The sequence below is a fragment of the Chiloscyllium plagiosum genome, unplaced genomic scaffold (genome assembly GCF_037043375.1).
Source record: "Chiloscyllium plagiosum isolate Xiang-an unplaced genomic scaffold, Cpla_swu_hap1 HiC_scaffold_25, whole genome shotgun sequence".
NCBI classification, from domain to species: domain Eukaryota; kingdom Metazoa; phylum Chordata; class Chondrichthyes; order Orectolobiformes; family Hemiscylliidae; genus Chiloscyllium; species Chiloscyllium plagiosum.
The window spans coordinates 24,952,095-24,968,579 of NW_028270163.1; the positions used below are offsets into that span (position 1 = coordinate 24,952,095).

Sequence of the window (16,485 nt, forward strand, 5' to 3'; positions counted from 1 at the left end):
ACCCTTCCTATTCATTTACCCATCCAAATGCCTCTTAAATGTTGCAATTGTACCAGCCTCCACCACATCCTCTGGAAGCTCATTCCATACATGTACCACCCTCTGCGTGAAAAAGTTGCCCCTTAGGTCTCTTTTATATCTTTGCCCTCTCACCCTAAACCTATGCCCTCTAGTTCTGGACTCCCCGACTCTAGGAAAAAGACTTTGTCTATTTATCCTATCTATGCCCCTCATAATTTTGTAAACCTCTATAAGGTCACCCCTCAGCCTCCGACTCTCCAGGGAAAACAGCCCCAGCCTGTTCAGCCTCTCCCTGTAGCTCAGATCCTCCAACCCTGGCAACATCTTTGTAAATCTTTTCTGAACCCTTTCAAGTTTCACAACATCTTTCTGATAGGAAGGAGACCAGAATTGCACACAATATTCCAACAGTGGCCTAACCAATGTCCTGTACAGCCGCAACATGACCTCCCAACTCCTGTACTCAATACTCTGACCAATAAAGGAAAGCATACCAAACACCTTCTTCACTATCCTATCTACCTGCGACTCCATTTTCAAGGAGCTATGAACCTGCACTCCAAGGTCCCTTTGTTCATCAACACTCCCTAGGACCTTACCATTAAGTGTATAAGTCCTGCTAAGATTTGCTTTCCCAAAATGCAGCGCCTCGTATTTATCTGAATTAAACTCCATCTGCCACTTCTCAGCCCATTGGCCCATCTGGTCCAGATCCTGTTGTAATTTGAGGTAACCCTCTTCACTGTCCACTACACCTCCAATTTTGGTGTCATCTGCAAACTTACTAACTGTACCTCTTATGCTCGCATCCAAATCATTTATGTAAATGACAAAACGTAGAGGGCCCAGCACTGATCCTTGTGGCACTCCACTGGTCACAGGCCTCCAGTTTGAAAAACAACCCTCCACCACCACCCTCTGTTTTCTACCTTTGAGCCCGTTCTGTAGCCATTTGGCTAATTCTCTCTGTATTTCATGAGATCTAACCTTGCTAATCAGTCTCCCATGGGGTACCTTGGCGCCTTACTGAAGTCCATATAGATCACATCTACTGCTCTGCCCTCATCAATCTTCTTTGTTACTTCTTCAAAAAACTCAATCAAGTTTGTGAGACATGATTTCCCACACACAAAGCCATGTTGACTATCCCAAATCAGTCCTTGCCTTTCCAAATACATGTACATCCTGTCCCTCAGGATTCCCTCCAACAACCTGCCCACCACTGAGGTCAGGCTCACTGGTCTATAGTTCCCTGGCTTGCCTTTACTGCCCTTCTTAAACAGTGGCACCACGTTTGCCAACCTCCAGTCTTCCAGCACCTCACCTGTGACTATCGATGATACAAATATCTCAGCAAGTGGCCCAGCAATCACTTCTCTAGCTTCCCACAGAGTTCTCGGGTACACCTGATCAGGTCCTGGGGATTTATCCATCTTTAACCGTTTCATGGCATCCAGCACTTCCTCCTCTGTAATCTGGACATTTTGCAAGATGTCGCCATCTATTTCCCTACAGTCTATATCTTCCATATTCTTTTCCACAGTAAATACTGATCCAAAATATTCATTTAGTATCTCCCCCATTTTGTGTGGCTCCACACACAGGCCGCCTTGCTGATCTTTGAGGGGCCCTATTCTCTCCCTAGTTACCCTTTTGTCCTTAATATATTTATAAAACCCGTTTGGATTCTCCTTAATTGTATTTGCCAAAGCTATCTCATGTCCCCATTTTGCCCTCCTGATTTCCCTCTTAAGTATACTCCTACTTTCTTTATACTCTTCTAAGGATTCACTCGATCTATCCTATCTATACCTTACATATGCTTCCTTCTTTTTCTAAATCAAACCCTCAATTTCTTTAGTCATCCAGCATTCCCTATACCTACCAGCCTTCCCTTTCACCCTGACAGGAATATACTTTCTCTGGATTCTTGTTATCTCATTTCTGAAGGCTTCCCATTTTCCAGCCGTCCCTTTACCTGCGAACATCTGCCTCCAATCAGCTTTCGAAAGTTTTTGCCTAATAACGTCAAAATTGGCCTTTCTCCAATTTAGAACTACAACTTTTAGACCTGGTCTATTCTTTTCCATCACTATTTTAAAATGAATAGAATTATGGTTGCTGGCCCCAAAGTGCTCCCCAACTGACACCTCAGTCACCTGCCTTGCCTTATTTCCCAAGAGTAGGTCAAGTTTTGCACCTTCTCTAGTAGGTACATCCACATACTGAATCAGAATATTTTCTTGTACACACTTAAGAAATTCCTCTCCATCTCAACCTTTAATACTATGGCGTAGGACACTTTATTAGATTTTTACACCCTGTAAATCATTTTGGGTATTCTTATCCACAGCCATGAGGTACCAGTCTGAATTTTCACTCTTATATTCAGAGTAGGTAATTTTCATGAGCTGAGAGTCAGCCATCAGGTGATGTGTTGTAGTTGTGTCCACAAGTGTGCTAATGTCATTGGCTGCCATTTCCACATTGGAAAAATATGGGCTTCAAGCCATGAGCAAAGCCAGATCTCTGCACATATGGATTTGTTAAGGAAAAGTTGTGATGCTTAACGTGATTGAAATTTTTCTGAGGGGGCAACAAAGAGGGTTAATGAGGACAGAGCATTTGATGTTTTTTACCTAGATTTTGGTAAGACTTTCAACAAGAGTCCCAATAACAGACCAGTCAGAAAAGTAAAAGCTTTTGCGATCCAGTGAAGTAACAAATTGGATCCAAAATTGTCTCAGAGATGGGAAGAAAAGTGTGATGTCCAATATGTTTTTATTTAACTGGAAGGTCATTTGTACTGGAGTTACACAAGGTACAGTGCTACATCCCCAGTGTTCACAAGTAGAAAGCAGTGATTTATAATAATGCCTCTTTAGTTTAATTTAAACATTTACATATGCAAAAATTGACCATGTGTTGATAATGAGGAAAATGTAGACTACAGGAAGATGTCGACAGACTAGGCATATAGGCAGAGAAGTGGCAAATGGAATTAATTTCAGAAAAATGTGTGGGAATACATAGTAACTACAGAGAAGTGCAGAGGAACAGAGGAACCATGGTGAATATTCACAGATCCTTGAATGTAACAGGACAGGTAGATAAAATGATTAAGAAGGCATAGAGGATATTTCCCTTTATTGGTTTAAATATAGAATTTAAGAGTAGCAAATTTATAATAGAACTGAGTGAAACACTAGTTGGATCACAGCTAGGGTACCATATAAAGTACAGTATACTTTTTTATTTATTCATTCACAGAGTGTGAGTGTCAGGACTAAGCTAGAATTTATAGCCCATCTCTCATTGCCCTGGAGAAGTTGGTGAGCCACTCTCATGATCCATCGCAGGTCCATACAGTATAGGGGAATTCCATGATTTTTTACTGAACAACAATGAATGAATGGTGGTATAGTTACAAGCCAGGATACTGCATGTTTTGGAGGAGAACCTGCCAGCCATATTGTTACCTTTGCCCATCTTGGTGATGGGTAGTGATGGTGGGGTCACAGATTTGGAAGATGCTACGAAAAGACTATGGGTAAATTAATGCAGTGCATCTTGTAGGTGGTACACATAGCTAACTCCACGTTTTGGTGTTGGAGGGAGTGGATGTTGAAGTTGGTGGATTTGTTACCAATCAAATAGAATGCTCTGACCTGGATTTTATTGAACTTCTTCAGTATCATTGGAGCTGATCACATCCATTCAAGTGGAGAGTATTGGATAACAGTCCTGCCTTGTAGATGGTGGACAAGCTTTGGAGAATCAGGATGTTGACTATGGTCAATTCGATGATGGTAATGCCATTGAATTTCAAGGGGAGATGGTTAGATTCTGCCTCATTAGCTTTGGTTATCACTGGCACTTGTGTGATGCAGGTGTTACTTACCACTTATCATCCTAACCTGGAAGTTGTCCAAATCATGTTGTATAGCACACAGACTGCTTTTGTATCTGGTGTTGCAATGGTGTTGAGCATTGTGCAATCATGAGGTTAGCATCACCAAATTTGACCTTATGATGAAAGGAAGGTAATTGGTGGTGATGGTAATTGGGCCTGCGACAGTAACCTGAGGAACTCTTGCAATGATATCCTGAGACTGAGATGATTAACCTCTAACAACCACAACTATCTTTATTTATGCCAGGGATGACCCAAATCAGTGGTGTGTTTTCCAACAATTTCCATGGAGTTCTGTTTTGTCAAGGCTTCTTGATATCAAACTTAGTTAGATTCAGTCTTGAGTTAGGGCCAGTCACTTTCGCCTCACTTCTAGTGATCAGTTCTTTTTGTCTGCACTTAGGCAGCACGGTGGCACAGTGGTTAGCACTGCTGCTTCACAGCGCCAAAGACCTGGGTTCAAATCCCGACTCATGCGACTGACTGTGTGGAGTTTGCACATTCTCCCCATGTCTGCGTGGGTTTCCTCCGGGTGCTCCGGTTTCCTCCCACAGTCCAAAGATGTGCAGGTCAAGTGAATTGGCCATGCTAAATTGCCCGTAGTGTTAGGTAAAGGAGTAAATGTAGGGAATGAGTGGGTTGCGCTTCGGCGGGTCGGTGTGGACTTGTTGGGCCGAAGGGCCTGTTTCCACACTGTAAGTAATCTAATCTAATCTAATCTAGGCGAAGATCGTGATGAAGTTAGAAATTAAGTATCTTGGCAGTATCAACCTAAACTGAACATAAATGAGCAGATTTTGTTAACCAAGTTGAAGACTCATTCCTGCCTAGTAGATGCTAATCTTGCAGCTGTAACTGCAATAGCTTGACTTGGGATGCAGCTATTTCTGGAGCATAAGTCTTCAGTCCTATTGACAGAATGTTGTCAAGGCCTATAGCCTTCATAATTTCCATTGCTTTCAGCCATTTCATGATATCATATTGAAGTGAATCAAATTGACTGAAGACTGATTCTGTGATACTGGGGATTTCTGGAGAATGCCTAGATGGATCATCTACTTTCCACTTCTTATTGGTTGCAAAAAGCTCTTTTGCTGGATTCCTCCATCATTGAGGATGAGTGTTTATAGAGTTGCATCTTTCAATTATTTATTTAGTTGTCCACCAACATTCATTAGCTGGATGTGGCAGGACTGCAGACCTGAGATCTGCTATGTTGTTGGTTGGATTGCTTAACTCTATCCATTGCAGTTTGCTTCTGCTGATTGGTATGCAAGTAATCCTGTTTTGTAGCCTCACCAAGTTGATCCCTCATTTCTATGTAAGACCAATGCTGTTCTTGACATAGCCTCTGGCATTCTACATTAAACCAGGGTTGATCTCCTCGCTTTCATGGTAACAGAAGAGAGAGGGATATGCTTGGCCATGAGGTAACAGATTGTGGTTGAATATCATATTAGCCAGTTGAGCCCTGTGGCATCAGGATAGTCTCCACTTAAGGTCTTCCTTGGTTTGCATCCTTTTACTGCAGTGAAGTATTAAGAGATTCATTTTGGTAGGATGAATGAGGAGAGACAATTTAACCTGAAGGGTACAATTCTAACAAGGGTGCAGGGACAGAGAGACTTGGGGTACATGTGCACAAGTCAGTGAAGGTACAATTCAGGTTGCATGAGCAGTTAATAAACCTATGGCATCTTCGGATTTATTAACAGGACCATAACATAATAAGAGTACAGAAGTTATATTAAACCTCCATAGCTAGAAATGGAATACTGCATATAGTTTTGAGCATCACACTTTAGGAAGGATGTAGAGGCATTAGAAAAATGCAGAAAATTGTCATTTACATAAATAAATTAGAGAATTTATAACTGTTTTTCTTAGAGAAGTAAAGTTTGAGATGAGATTTGTTCAAGGAATACAGAATTAAGAGGGGTCTGCTCAAAGCTCATTGGGAAATCCTTCCTGTTGGTGGAAGAATTAAGAATGAGAGAGCAATGATTTAAGGTGTGGGAAGTCTTTGTTCAACTCTGACCCATTGGGTGTTTCACTTAAATGCCAATTCTCCATTAGGGCTTGACATTTTGGTATCAGTGCCCTGGGTTCCATTCTTGGAGTGTCAGGAAATAGGAGAGGCTGCAAGTCAAAGGTTCAGCGAGGAAAAGAATCCACAACCAACAGGAGGATCAGGGAGCTGGAATCATAATTGACAGTGAGCAAGAGATATTCCAAATTTTTCTTCTGTATTTTATTTTAGTGGTTATTTAGTTTACAAATATAGGAACAGCCATTTAAAAATATTACATTTCAGCTTAATGGCTCTCAGTATAATTTTAATTTTCTCTTCTGCAACTGAAGGTCCTATGGAACACTTGACTCCAATTTGATTCTTATGCTAATTAATGCATCACTTAAAGTCATCCACTTTATTTTGCAATTTTCAGGAATGCAACTATGACCTTATGTGAGAACTTAATGCATTGGCAATCAAAGCAATGAAAACATGAGGAAAAACCATTTCACGTGTTCAAGATCTGGAATTCACTGCAGGTGAGTGTGGTGGGGTCAGGTTCAGCGAGGCATTTAAGAAGCAATTGGCTTATTAGCTGAAAAATGTAAAGCATGCATAGCTAAGGGAATTGTTCCTTTGGAGAAACGGCACCGATGCAACCAAATAAATTCCTGCAGGAGCAGTAATGGTTCTGTGATTGATTTTTTATAGCAACAGTAGATGGGCACCACAAGCAGTGATAATGGGCCCCTGAGAGAGCTAGGAGGTGCTGTACCAACTCTCAAAGCCACACTATGCAAACCAATTCCTAGTCCACTGGAGATCTGATGGATCAGTAGTGTAACATGTCTCTGCAAATAACAGATATTCTGCCATAAAGGAACATTGTCTGTAAAGAATGATTACTTGTTTTAACTGCCATAAGTCACCTGCCAATGGTCGTTGATTATATTTGATATCAGCTTGTAATCATTCACTATCTATAATGGACCAGCATCTATAATTGGATTTCCATGCAACGGTACCTGTACAGTATATTCCTTGTGGCCCCTCGAGCTGGATGCCGACAGTCAGCACTTGGTCCCGGCATGTATCCATATGTTTTATAAAAACTTTCTGCACCTTTTGCGATGATTGCCACTCCATCCCTCACCCGCTGCTGTAAGCTCATCTTCCATCTCTCTGTCATGACGCTGATTAATCCGACTGGAAATTGTTTCGCCACTCGTTCCATGCTGCCCATTGCGATACTGGACAGTATCCAGATATAGCCTGGGCCAAGGAGATTAACTTGTTCAGCCAATTCAAACAGATTTTCTGCCTCCTCTCTTGAGCAATATAGAATCAGAACCTGTGCATCAATCTGCTGCAGAAGTCTCTTTGTTTTGAAATTGTCCTCATCTTTTGTCATTTCAAGAGTAAGAGTCTGTTCAATTTCCCACCCATAATAGCTGGTTTCAATAAAAAGCTGAATGTGGGTGATGAATTCCTGATATCCAGGGAAATAACTGGTAATGATGGTAAAGCTCCCCCAATCATACTCTTCCATTACTTTGAAAATGACCCTGATCTGCTGTTCCATTGAAGCACCCAACTGTAGAAATCCAGAATGCTGCTCCTGGAAGGAAATGGAAAGTTAAATAAGTTTGATTAAATAGCAGGATCCTAACCACAACTTCACTTTGTCAGAACCGTTTGGGAAACAAGAGTTACTGGGGTTTCTGCTGTTCCTCCCCCTACCATCCAACGTTCATATCTTATCTGAATCAAGTAGGTGTTCACTGGTTTTAACATCAGGTCTACATAAAATCTGACATCATGCCCAGATTCTGACAACAATCGTTTGTAGAGCCTGACATCAGGCTTACTGTGAGACCTCACTGTTGAGTCTATGGCTTTCTGTTTCTGTTCCTTGAGATTTATGAGAAGTTACACAGGAAAGTCAAGTTCAGTCTATAAGACCTTAATATATTTTTAGGACAGTTTCAAAAACACCACTACCACAATCTAACATTCAGTATAAAGGAACACTACAGTGAAAGCAGTTCGTTGTAGGTATGGTTATCACTTACATTGTAAATCACAAATAGTTGATTAGTCTTTGCTGAGTATAGGTCTTCCCAGCCAGATTGGTGCCAAGATGGACAAGTTGCCATCTTCTGACTAGTAATGAAGTGCCTTTAACAACAATTTTTTATATTTTTAAAATGCTTTTTAATAACCCCACACTACCACCTAACTGCGGTAATGCTTTTTTTCCCCAGCACCCATGTTGTGTGTGTGTAGGTGTGAGACGCAGTGAAAGACACAAGGTCTACAAATCTTTATTCAATTTCCACCACCAGGAAGAAAGAAAACACCCAAGTGGCCAGTGACAAATGGCAATACTGTGTGATCAAAAAGGTGAAGGGGAGGGCAGGGATTAAATCGAAATAGAGTTGGAGGGAGAAATAACGCACTCCACTCCCTGTGGTGCCACAACAATCTTTTATAGTGCTATTCAATAGTAGACAGGATGTTAGATTGACAGGGCCTCACTGTTTAGTAAAAGTCTTTTGTGGTATAAATTATCCAATGGAATTTCAAGTTCTTCATTGGAACCATGGCATTAAAGCTTGCCTTGACATTGTCCATTCTCTTTGAGCTTTCACATATGATTTCTGTCAATGAATAACCAAGCATTGATACTATCTTGTAAATAGACCTGGATTAAGATTTTAAAATAACCCGATAATTTTAAAATTATTTCCATTTTACATTCACTGTAGCAATCTAGCACGGTCCAAAGAAGCCATTTTGAAACAAGTATTAAATAAGCTATTTTACATTCTGTAACTTACAAATACAAATCTATTAATTGGAACTACTGTACAAAACACCAATTAGAAACAGATGATTAAATAGCTTGTGAGTGAAGTAACTATAGAGGCCAATATCCCTTCACCAAATCACCCATTATCTATACATAGTTGACATGGTTCCAGATCTCTCAGAACTAACTCTCAGAATGAATAGGATATCTGACACTCCTGTTCTTGCCTGTCAGCCAGGGCTCCCTGATTGGACCAGATTAACAGCCCCAATCAGAGAACTTATATTCTATGAGATCTACTTGGCTGACCTCGTTATAATCACCACAGTGAACCTCCATCAAGTTACAATTGAAGAATCAGTGGTTATATTTTATTGACTGGGTAATATTAAAAGCTCTTTAATTCTGTTTTGATGTCATTAATTATCCATGAGTTTTTGTACATGTGAAAAGAATGTAGATATTTTAATCAACATGTTTAGAGATGTAATGATACGTAATGATATGTCTCTGGAGCACGTGGGACTTGAATCCAGGCCTTCTGGTGTAAAAGAAATGTATGATCCAGTCAAATATGTTAGTAATTAATCCTGCTGACCTTGATTAGCCTACAAGAGAACTACATGACTGTACAGAGCATTGATATCATTGGAACATTTCTATACATGGGAGCATTATCCAAAATTAGTTTGGCAGATGCTGTAAACACCTCTAATGTAGATATTTTCAAATCAACCTGTCCAGAGATGTTGCATACCTCTGCAGTAGGTGGGACCTGAACCCAGGCCTTCTGGTCCTGAGGTAGGGACATTATCAATGTGCCATGAGAGCCCAATATCACCATTGCATATATCTTTAATCAACTTGTTCAGAGATGCTATGACACACCGCTGGAGAAAGTAGCACTTGAATCTTAGGCTTTCAAAGCCAAAGGTAGGGCATCACCATTGCAGATATTTTCTAATCAATCTGTTCAGAGAGATTATTATATACTTCTGGGATTCGATTCTTAGTCTCTTGGCCCAGAGGTAGGGATACTGTCACTATACCAGAAGATGCCTTCACATTACCATTCTAGGTATTTTCCAATCAAACTATTCAAATATATTATAGCACACCCCCTGGAGCAGGTAGGACTCAATCCTGGGTCTCCTGGCCCAGACATACAGACACTACCACTACACCATATGAGCCCCACATCAGCATATATATTTTGCAAACAACCTGTCCAGAGATGCTATGGCACATCTCTGAAGCAGATGGAACTTGAACCTAAGCCACTGTTTCCAAGATAGGGACATTATCACTGTTCCACAAAAGCACTTTCATATCACCATCTTGATATTTATAGTCAACCTATTCAGAGACATTACTGCACACCTCTGGAGCAGATGGGACTTGAATCCGGGCCTCCTAGGTCAGAGGTAGGATACTACCACCAAACCAAAAGAGCTTCAATGCATATCACTACTCTTGCCTGGGAGCTGGGATAGTAAGCATAGATGACTGTAATAATTGGGACCTAATTGAAATACTTAAATCATAAAATTGACCAATTATCAAGTTACACTGAATTCAACTCAGGATAAGGTAAGTCATTTCATGGTTAAAATTAAAGACTCTGATGTGCTTCCAATCTAGACATAGACTGAAGATTCTGTCAGACAGAATTCCTAGAGAAACATTTGGCAGAGAAGGATTCCAATGGAGTAACACTTTTGTGTACAGATCCCCCCTATAAATCTGTTAATAGTTATCTTAAGTTGCATATCTACCATTTTCTTTCAATATATTCAAAGTTCACTTTTGTCTTCAATTGGTTAATATCTAGTTTGAACCAAAATTAAATGGCAAGTTGGGGTGACTAGAATCAATAATATTACAGACAACAAGATTGAAATTATCAAGATATTAACAGGAAAAGACAATGTAGAAAAAGATAAACTATTTCTACTGTTGGGGCAGATTCTGAGAAATTGGGGCAGACTGTTCAGGAGAGATGTTAGGAAGTACATCTCTACACAGAGAGTAGCAGACATTTGGAATTCTCTTCCACAAACTGCAGAATCAGTTGTTAATTTTAAATCTGAGATAGATTTTTCATTAAACAAAGGTACTAAGGGATATCGGCCAACACAGCTTTATAGAGTAAGGTCATAGATCACTCATTATCTCATTGAATAGCAAAGCAGGCTCCAGGGACTGAATGGCATATTGATGTTCCCATGTAGATAACTTGAATCTTATCTAAAATCCTATCATCTTCCCTTCCCTCATTCTAGGCTTTTTCCTTGACTCTCTTGAATCATCTTATCTCTGGTTTGTATAAACAAAATGACTTTCAATCAACCTGTCATGACACAGATCTTGGACAAATGGGATTTGAACCAGGACTTTCATGATCCAGAAGTAGAAACAGTGTGCCGCAACACCTCTTGCATCCCTACTTTGCAAATTGACATTCAGAAGCTCCTCACTGGTATTTATTTGTTAGCCATCAGTAATGATCGGAGCTGTTCATAATAGTTATCTAGTCCAAGAATTCTGAACAGACTATTGAAACCATATTAAAAATGTTCCTTCTCACAATATATATGGAATTCTTGTCTGTGAAAAAGCAGTCTGCAGCTTTGAGCAAATGACTTTACATCCAAATGTTTCCTCTGGCCTTTTCAGAGCATGCCGTAAAATTGGGTCAGGTTTCTGAAAAGCCAGCTCCTGTAAGCAGCATTCATACTTAATGTAACTGTCAATGTCGTGTCCCCTGGGTTGGATAGTTTTTCTGAGTCTCAACCTCATGTTCTGAGGTTAGTTGATAATATTATAGTGTCTCATATATTGCAATGTCTTACATCACACACCGACATTGTCTTTGCACAGGGCCTAACATCATGAAATATGAACAGAATCTGACGTTAGAATCTAAGAACGGAGCAGGAGGAAACTGTTTGACCTTGAAGCATGCTCTAGGATTCCAGAATTCAATGTGATCAGGGCTGACTTTCTGCCTCAATCCCACTTTTCCACCTGCTGTTATATCCCTCGGTTCTCTGAGAGATTCTCTAAAATTGGTCTGTTTGAATCTTGAATATATTCAATAATGGAGCGTGTAGAATTTTACGGAGTAGAAAATTTCAACAATTCATAACCCACTAATATAAGTTATGTCTCCGCATTTCAGTCTGATTGGTCAACCCGTTACCCCAAGACTGTGCCTCGGTACTCTACATTCCCCAAACTGGGAAACCATCAGTATCTACCCTATAGGCCCCTTAAGAACTTTGTATGCTTCAATAAACTCAGCTTCCTTTCTTCTAAATTCCATTTTACTTAGGCTCCCATCCTGACAGCGTTGTGGATATCCCTACAACTCCAGGACTGCAGTAGTTCAAAAAGGCAGCTCACCACCACCTCTCTCCAAATAGGGCAAATAGGAACGGCCAATAATTGTTGGCCATGCCATTGGCAAAAGCATTTCCTGAACAAATGAGGGGAAAAAAAATCATAGGACAACAATAACATCCCAGAAACATATCAGGTGACCTTTGGACTTGTCACCTACGAGTGAAGCATACCCACCCTTAATTATTGAGACCAAAACTTCATACAGTATTCCAAGTGTGGTCATCAAAAATCTAGCAAGACTTCGATAGTCTTATATTCTAACCCCCTTGCAAGTAAGGTTAACATATTATTCAATTGTCTAATTGCATCAGTCTCCTTATACAAACTCCCACATGTGATCTGCCTAGAGCCTGCTGCTAGCAATAAACTGAATATCATCCATCAATATGTAGTGATATGAGCTAATTCATTTTGGTAAGAAGAAATGAAACACAATGTAAAATAAAGGGTGCAATTCTAAAGTGAATGGTGGAGGAGATGGATCTATGTCTCCATATAGATAAGTCACTGAAGGTGACAGGACAGTACCTCAGACTTTATATGTAAAATAGAAGAGCAAGGCAGTGATGTTGAACTTACATTGGACTAGCTGTCCCAAGTTGGAGTATTACATCCATTTCTGTGGACCACAATTTGGGGAGGATGTGTGAAGACTTCAGGGAGTGAAGAAATGATTCACATGAGAATGGTTTCAGGGATAAGGATCTTCAGCTATGAAGATAGATCGGAAAAGTTGGGATCATTTTCTTTGGAGAAGAGAAGGTCAGGACGAGATGTTTTTGAGGTATTCAAAATCATAAGGGGCCTGGACAAAGTAAAATGGGAGAAATAGGGAGGGGACAGAGAGAACAAATTTAAAGTAATTCGGGAAAACTGTACAAGCAAGAAGGCGGTTAAGATCTGTAATACATAACTTGAGAGTGTGTGAAGTTAGGTTCAGGAAAGGCATTGAAAAGGGTAATACTCCTTTTGTGAAAGGACGGAATATGCAGGGTTATTACAGTGAGAAGGCAGGGAAACGTTTTGCGCTGAATTGCTTATTTTGAGAGCCATTACAGACACAATGGGCTGAATGGTACCCTACACTGTGAAAATTGTGTTTGGGTGAGAACCAAATTAAATCTGAATTTCGTATCTGAAGAAGATCTGTATTAGATTCAAAACATTCTCTGTATTTTTCTTTCTATCCACAGATACTGCCAAACCCGGCAGTTGTTTCCACGACTTTGTTTTTATTTTAAATTTCCAGCATCAGTAGTATTCTGCTTTTACAAAAAATCTGAAATCAGGTCAACACAGAATCTGCCGATTTATAAGTGCACAGCATCTGTCAAAAGCTGGTCCACACAGAGTATGACATCAGGCCTATAGAGGTTTTAACATCAAGCCTACACAGAATCTGACATGAGGATGCCAGAGTTGCAGCACCAGGCGAACACAGAATCTGACATCAGAACAACAAAGAATCTATCAGGACTACAGAGTCTGACCTCTGGATCACATTCTCAAAAATCAAATATGCACACAATCCGACATGAGGATGCAAGAGATTTTATTGTCAGACCTGCAGAGAAACTGATATTAGAGGCTGTGTTGTAGCTAGCCTGCAGCTACAATCAGAACTGGGTGCAGAAACCATTTAACTTAACAATTGACTGACTACACGCAATGATGAATCATTGAATGATAGGATACCTACAGTGCAGAAAGAGACCATTCTGAAGAGCATCCCTCTCAGACCAACCCTCCTCCCCATCTCTGTAACCCCACATGGGTTTCTATCCTGGCCAACCATCTAACCTGCACACCCCTAAACACCATGGGCAATTTAGCATGGCCAACTACCTAACCTGCACATCTTTGGACTGAGAGGAAACTGGAGCACCTGACAGAAACCTTTGCAGAGAACAGGAGAATGTGCAAACTCCATACAGTCTTCCAAGGGTAGAATTGAACCCATGTCCCGAGCACTGTGAGGCACCAGTGCTAACCGTTGTGCCACTGTGCTGCCAGCACATGAGAAGAAAGACCATAAAAGCTCTACAATACAGCAATGCCCCTCTCTGGGCTCTCCATGAGGCTGCATGGGCAAGGTCCTCTTCAGGAATGAGAGGCAGAAATTGATTTAACTGCCTAAGCAGGATGAGATACAGAGGAAGCAAGCAGCTCTGAGCTTACCTCCAGAATCTGGCTCCGGTGTTACATGTGCATCAATGACTATCTGTTCAATCCGTTTAGGTGAGTGCCTCGTACGGGATAGGGTGGGGTTATGGGTCTGGGTGAGATACTATTCGGAGGATCAGTGCAGATTTGGTGGACTGAATGGCCTCTTTTCACACAAGAGGGATTCTATGACATCCATTTTAATTTAAACCCTGCCCTCTTTCCCTGCGATTACTATTCTCTTTTGTTCTTGTTGGGGGCTAAGCTTGTACTTTGTTAATTTACTTATATACAGTAATATCCTTCCTATAACTGGCTGACCAGAACAGGACACAGTATTCCAAACCAATGTCCTGTATAACCTGAACACGACGTCCCAACTCCTATACTCAATGTACTGAGCAACGAAGGCAAGTGTGCCAAATGCCTTTTTAACGAACCCTGTCTATATGTGATGCCATTAAATAAAGCTTTTTATAAAAAAAAAATACCCAGGTAAACATTTAGAAAAATAATTCTGTATCCTACTTTAAAACATTACTGATCAGTAATAAAATTACTTTTCTTCATAGTCCATAATATTCAATTGACAAACTTTTCTTAAGTCAGCCTTATCAAAAAGATGGATATTCACAGACAAAGTTCTTCCCATTGAGACATAAGGCTAAAGCCAGACTTAAGGCCAAGTGGTGTCAAAGAAAGATTCTGTGATCAAGATGTTAGATTGCATAGGATTTTCTTCAGAATTTGGCAATAAATACACCCTGGAGCTATAATGCCTACAGCACCAATGTTTCAGCTGGTAAGATACTTCAAATTAACCTTTTTGTTTCTTGGCTTCCCAAACCAATGGGCAACATTTGTTAATCTTTCCAACCGAGACCATGATAAATCTTGCCATTCTAGAAAGAGCCATTTAGAATAGGTTGCCATGTGAAGCATCACTGAAAAGGACTCTCTTCATAACTTCTGGGTGACTCAAGGTTGGATATTTCACTGTGTATTTTTTGGAACTTACCTTCTTTGATGTCTTGTTTGCTCCCAAGACTTCCTCATGTTTCATTGTAGTCTTCAAATTCTAATATTGGCATCAGTTCTAGTCAAACTGGATGATCCGATTAACTATTCGAATAAACCTCTTGTCAGGTCTGTATCATCCTTGGACGTAAAATCATCTTTGTCTGAGGGCCTGACCCAATTTCTCAGGGTAATTTGCTCCAAGGAAGCTCCTGATTTATTCTGCTCAGTGTCTAACCCTGTACGTTTAAAATTCCTTCCACCAACCCCCAAGCCTGATCTCTAAATTTAAATTTCCCCTTTTTAAAAATTTTATCTATTGCTCAAATTCTGTAGAATCTCCTGACAGAAAATTGATGTTTCTCTTTATAATTCCTGTAGAAAATTGCCAGGTCTGCTATAAGTTGAATGCAATTTATTTTAGATCAGGACAGACCTAATTGAGAAATACCAAACACATGCAGAATATTCTGGAGAAACTCAATAGGTCTGGTAGCATCTGTGGGGAGAGAAGCACTGTCAATGTTTCAAGTCCAGTATGACTTTTCTTCAGAACTGGTATCAGTTCTGGTGTAAACATTCAGACACAAACTTTAACTCTGTTTCTTTCTCCACAGATGCTGTCACTTCTGCTGAGTTTCTCCAGACTATTCTGTCTTTTTTCCCCAAGATGTCCAGCATTCGCAGTAATTTTACCTTTACTTGAGCAAAAGCAAAACCTCGCTGCAATTCAACCCATAAACATGATTGTTTATTTTCTATAGCTTCGCTTCCTTATCACTTGCTTCTTCAAGTGACTTCAAAAATACTTCCCTTTGAAAGTTTTCATCCTGTAACAATGCAATTGTTGCATTGATCAATTTTCACTTCCAGGAGTATGTTGTGAAAAGAGGCATGAAGATCTTTAAGATCCCTTTTCCTCCAGTAGGGGAGTCCACTATTACCTCTTGATTACCATGTTTTTCTTCAAACCCTTGATCCTTTAGCCGGACTTTATCTTGACATATCCTATTAGAAAGGAGGAGAAAGTGATGCTGCAGTCCTTTTCAACTCCTTTTCAACTCAATATCCTATGAGAAAGAACATTTTCCGTGAATACCCATCTGTTTGGCTGTCCCCCATAGAACATAGAACAGTACA

General features: G+C 40.2%; 1 protein-coding gene across 1 annotated transcript in view; it reads right to left on the reverse strand.

Annotated features, from left to right (window-relative positions):
- LOC122562073 (glutamate receptor ionotropic, NMDA 2C-like) overlaps window positions 1-16,485 on the reverse strand; it is a 126,659-nt gene that overhangs the window by 65,487 nt on the left and 44,687 nt on the right. The window contains exon 3 of the mRNA XM_043714557.2: window positions 6,974-7,566. Within this exon, the coding sequence (XP_043570492.2) occupies window positions 6,974-7,566 (593 nt within the window). The remainder of the gene's footprint in view (window positions 1-6,973; window positions 7,567-16,485) is intronic.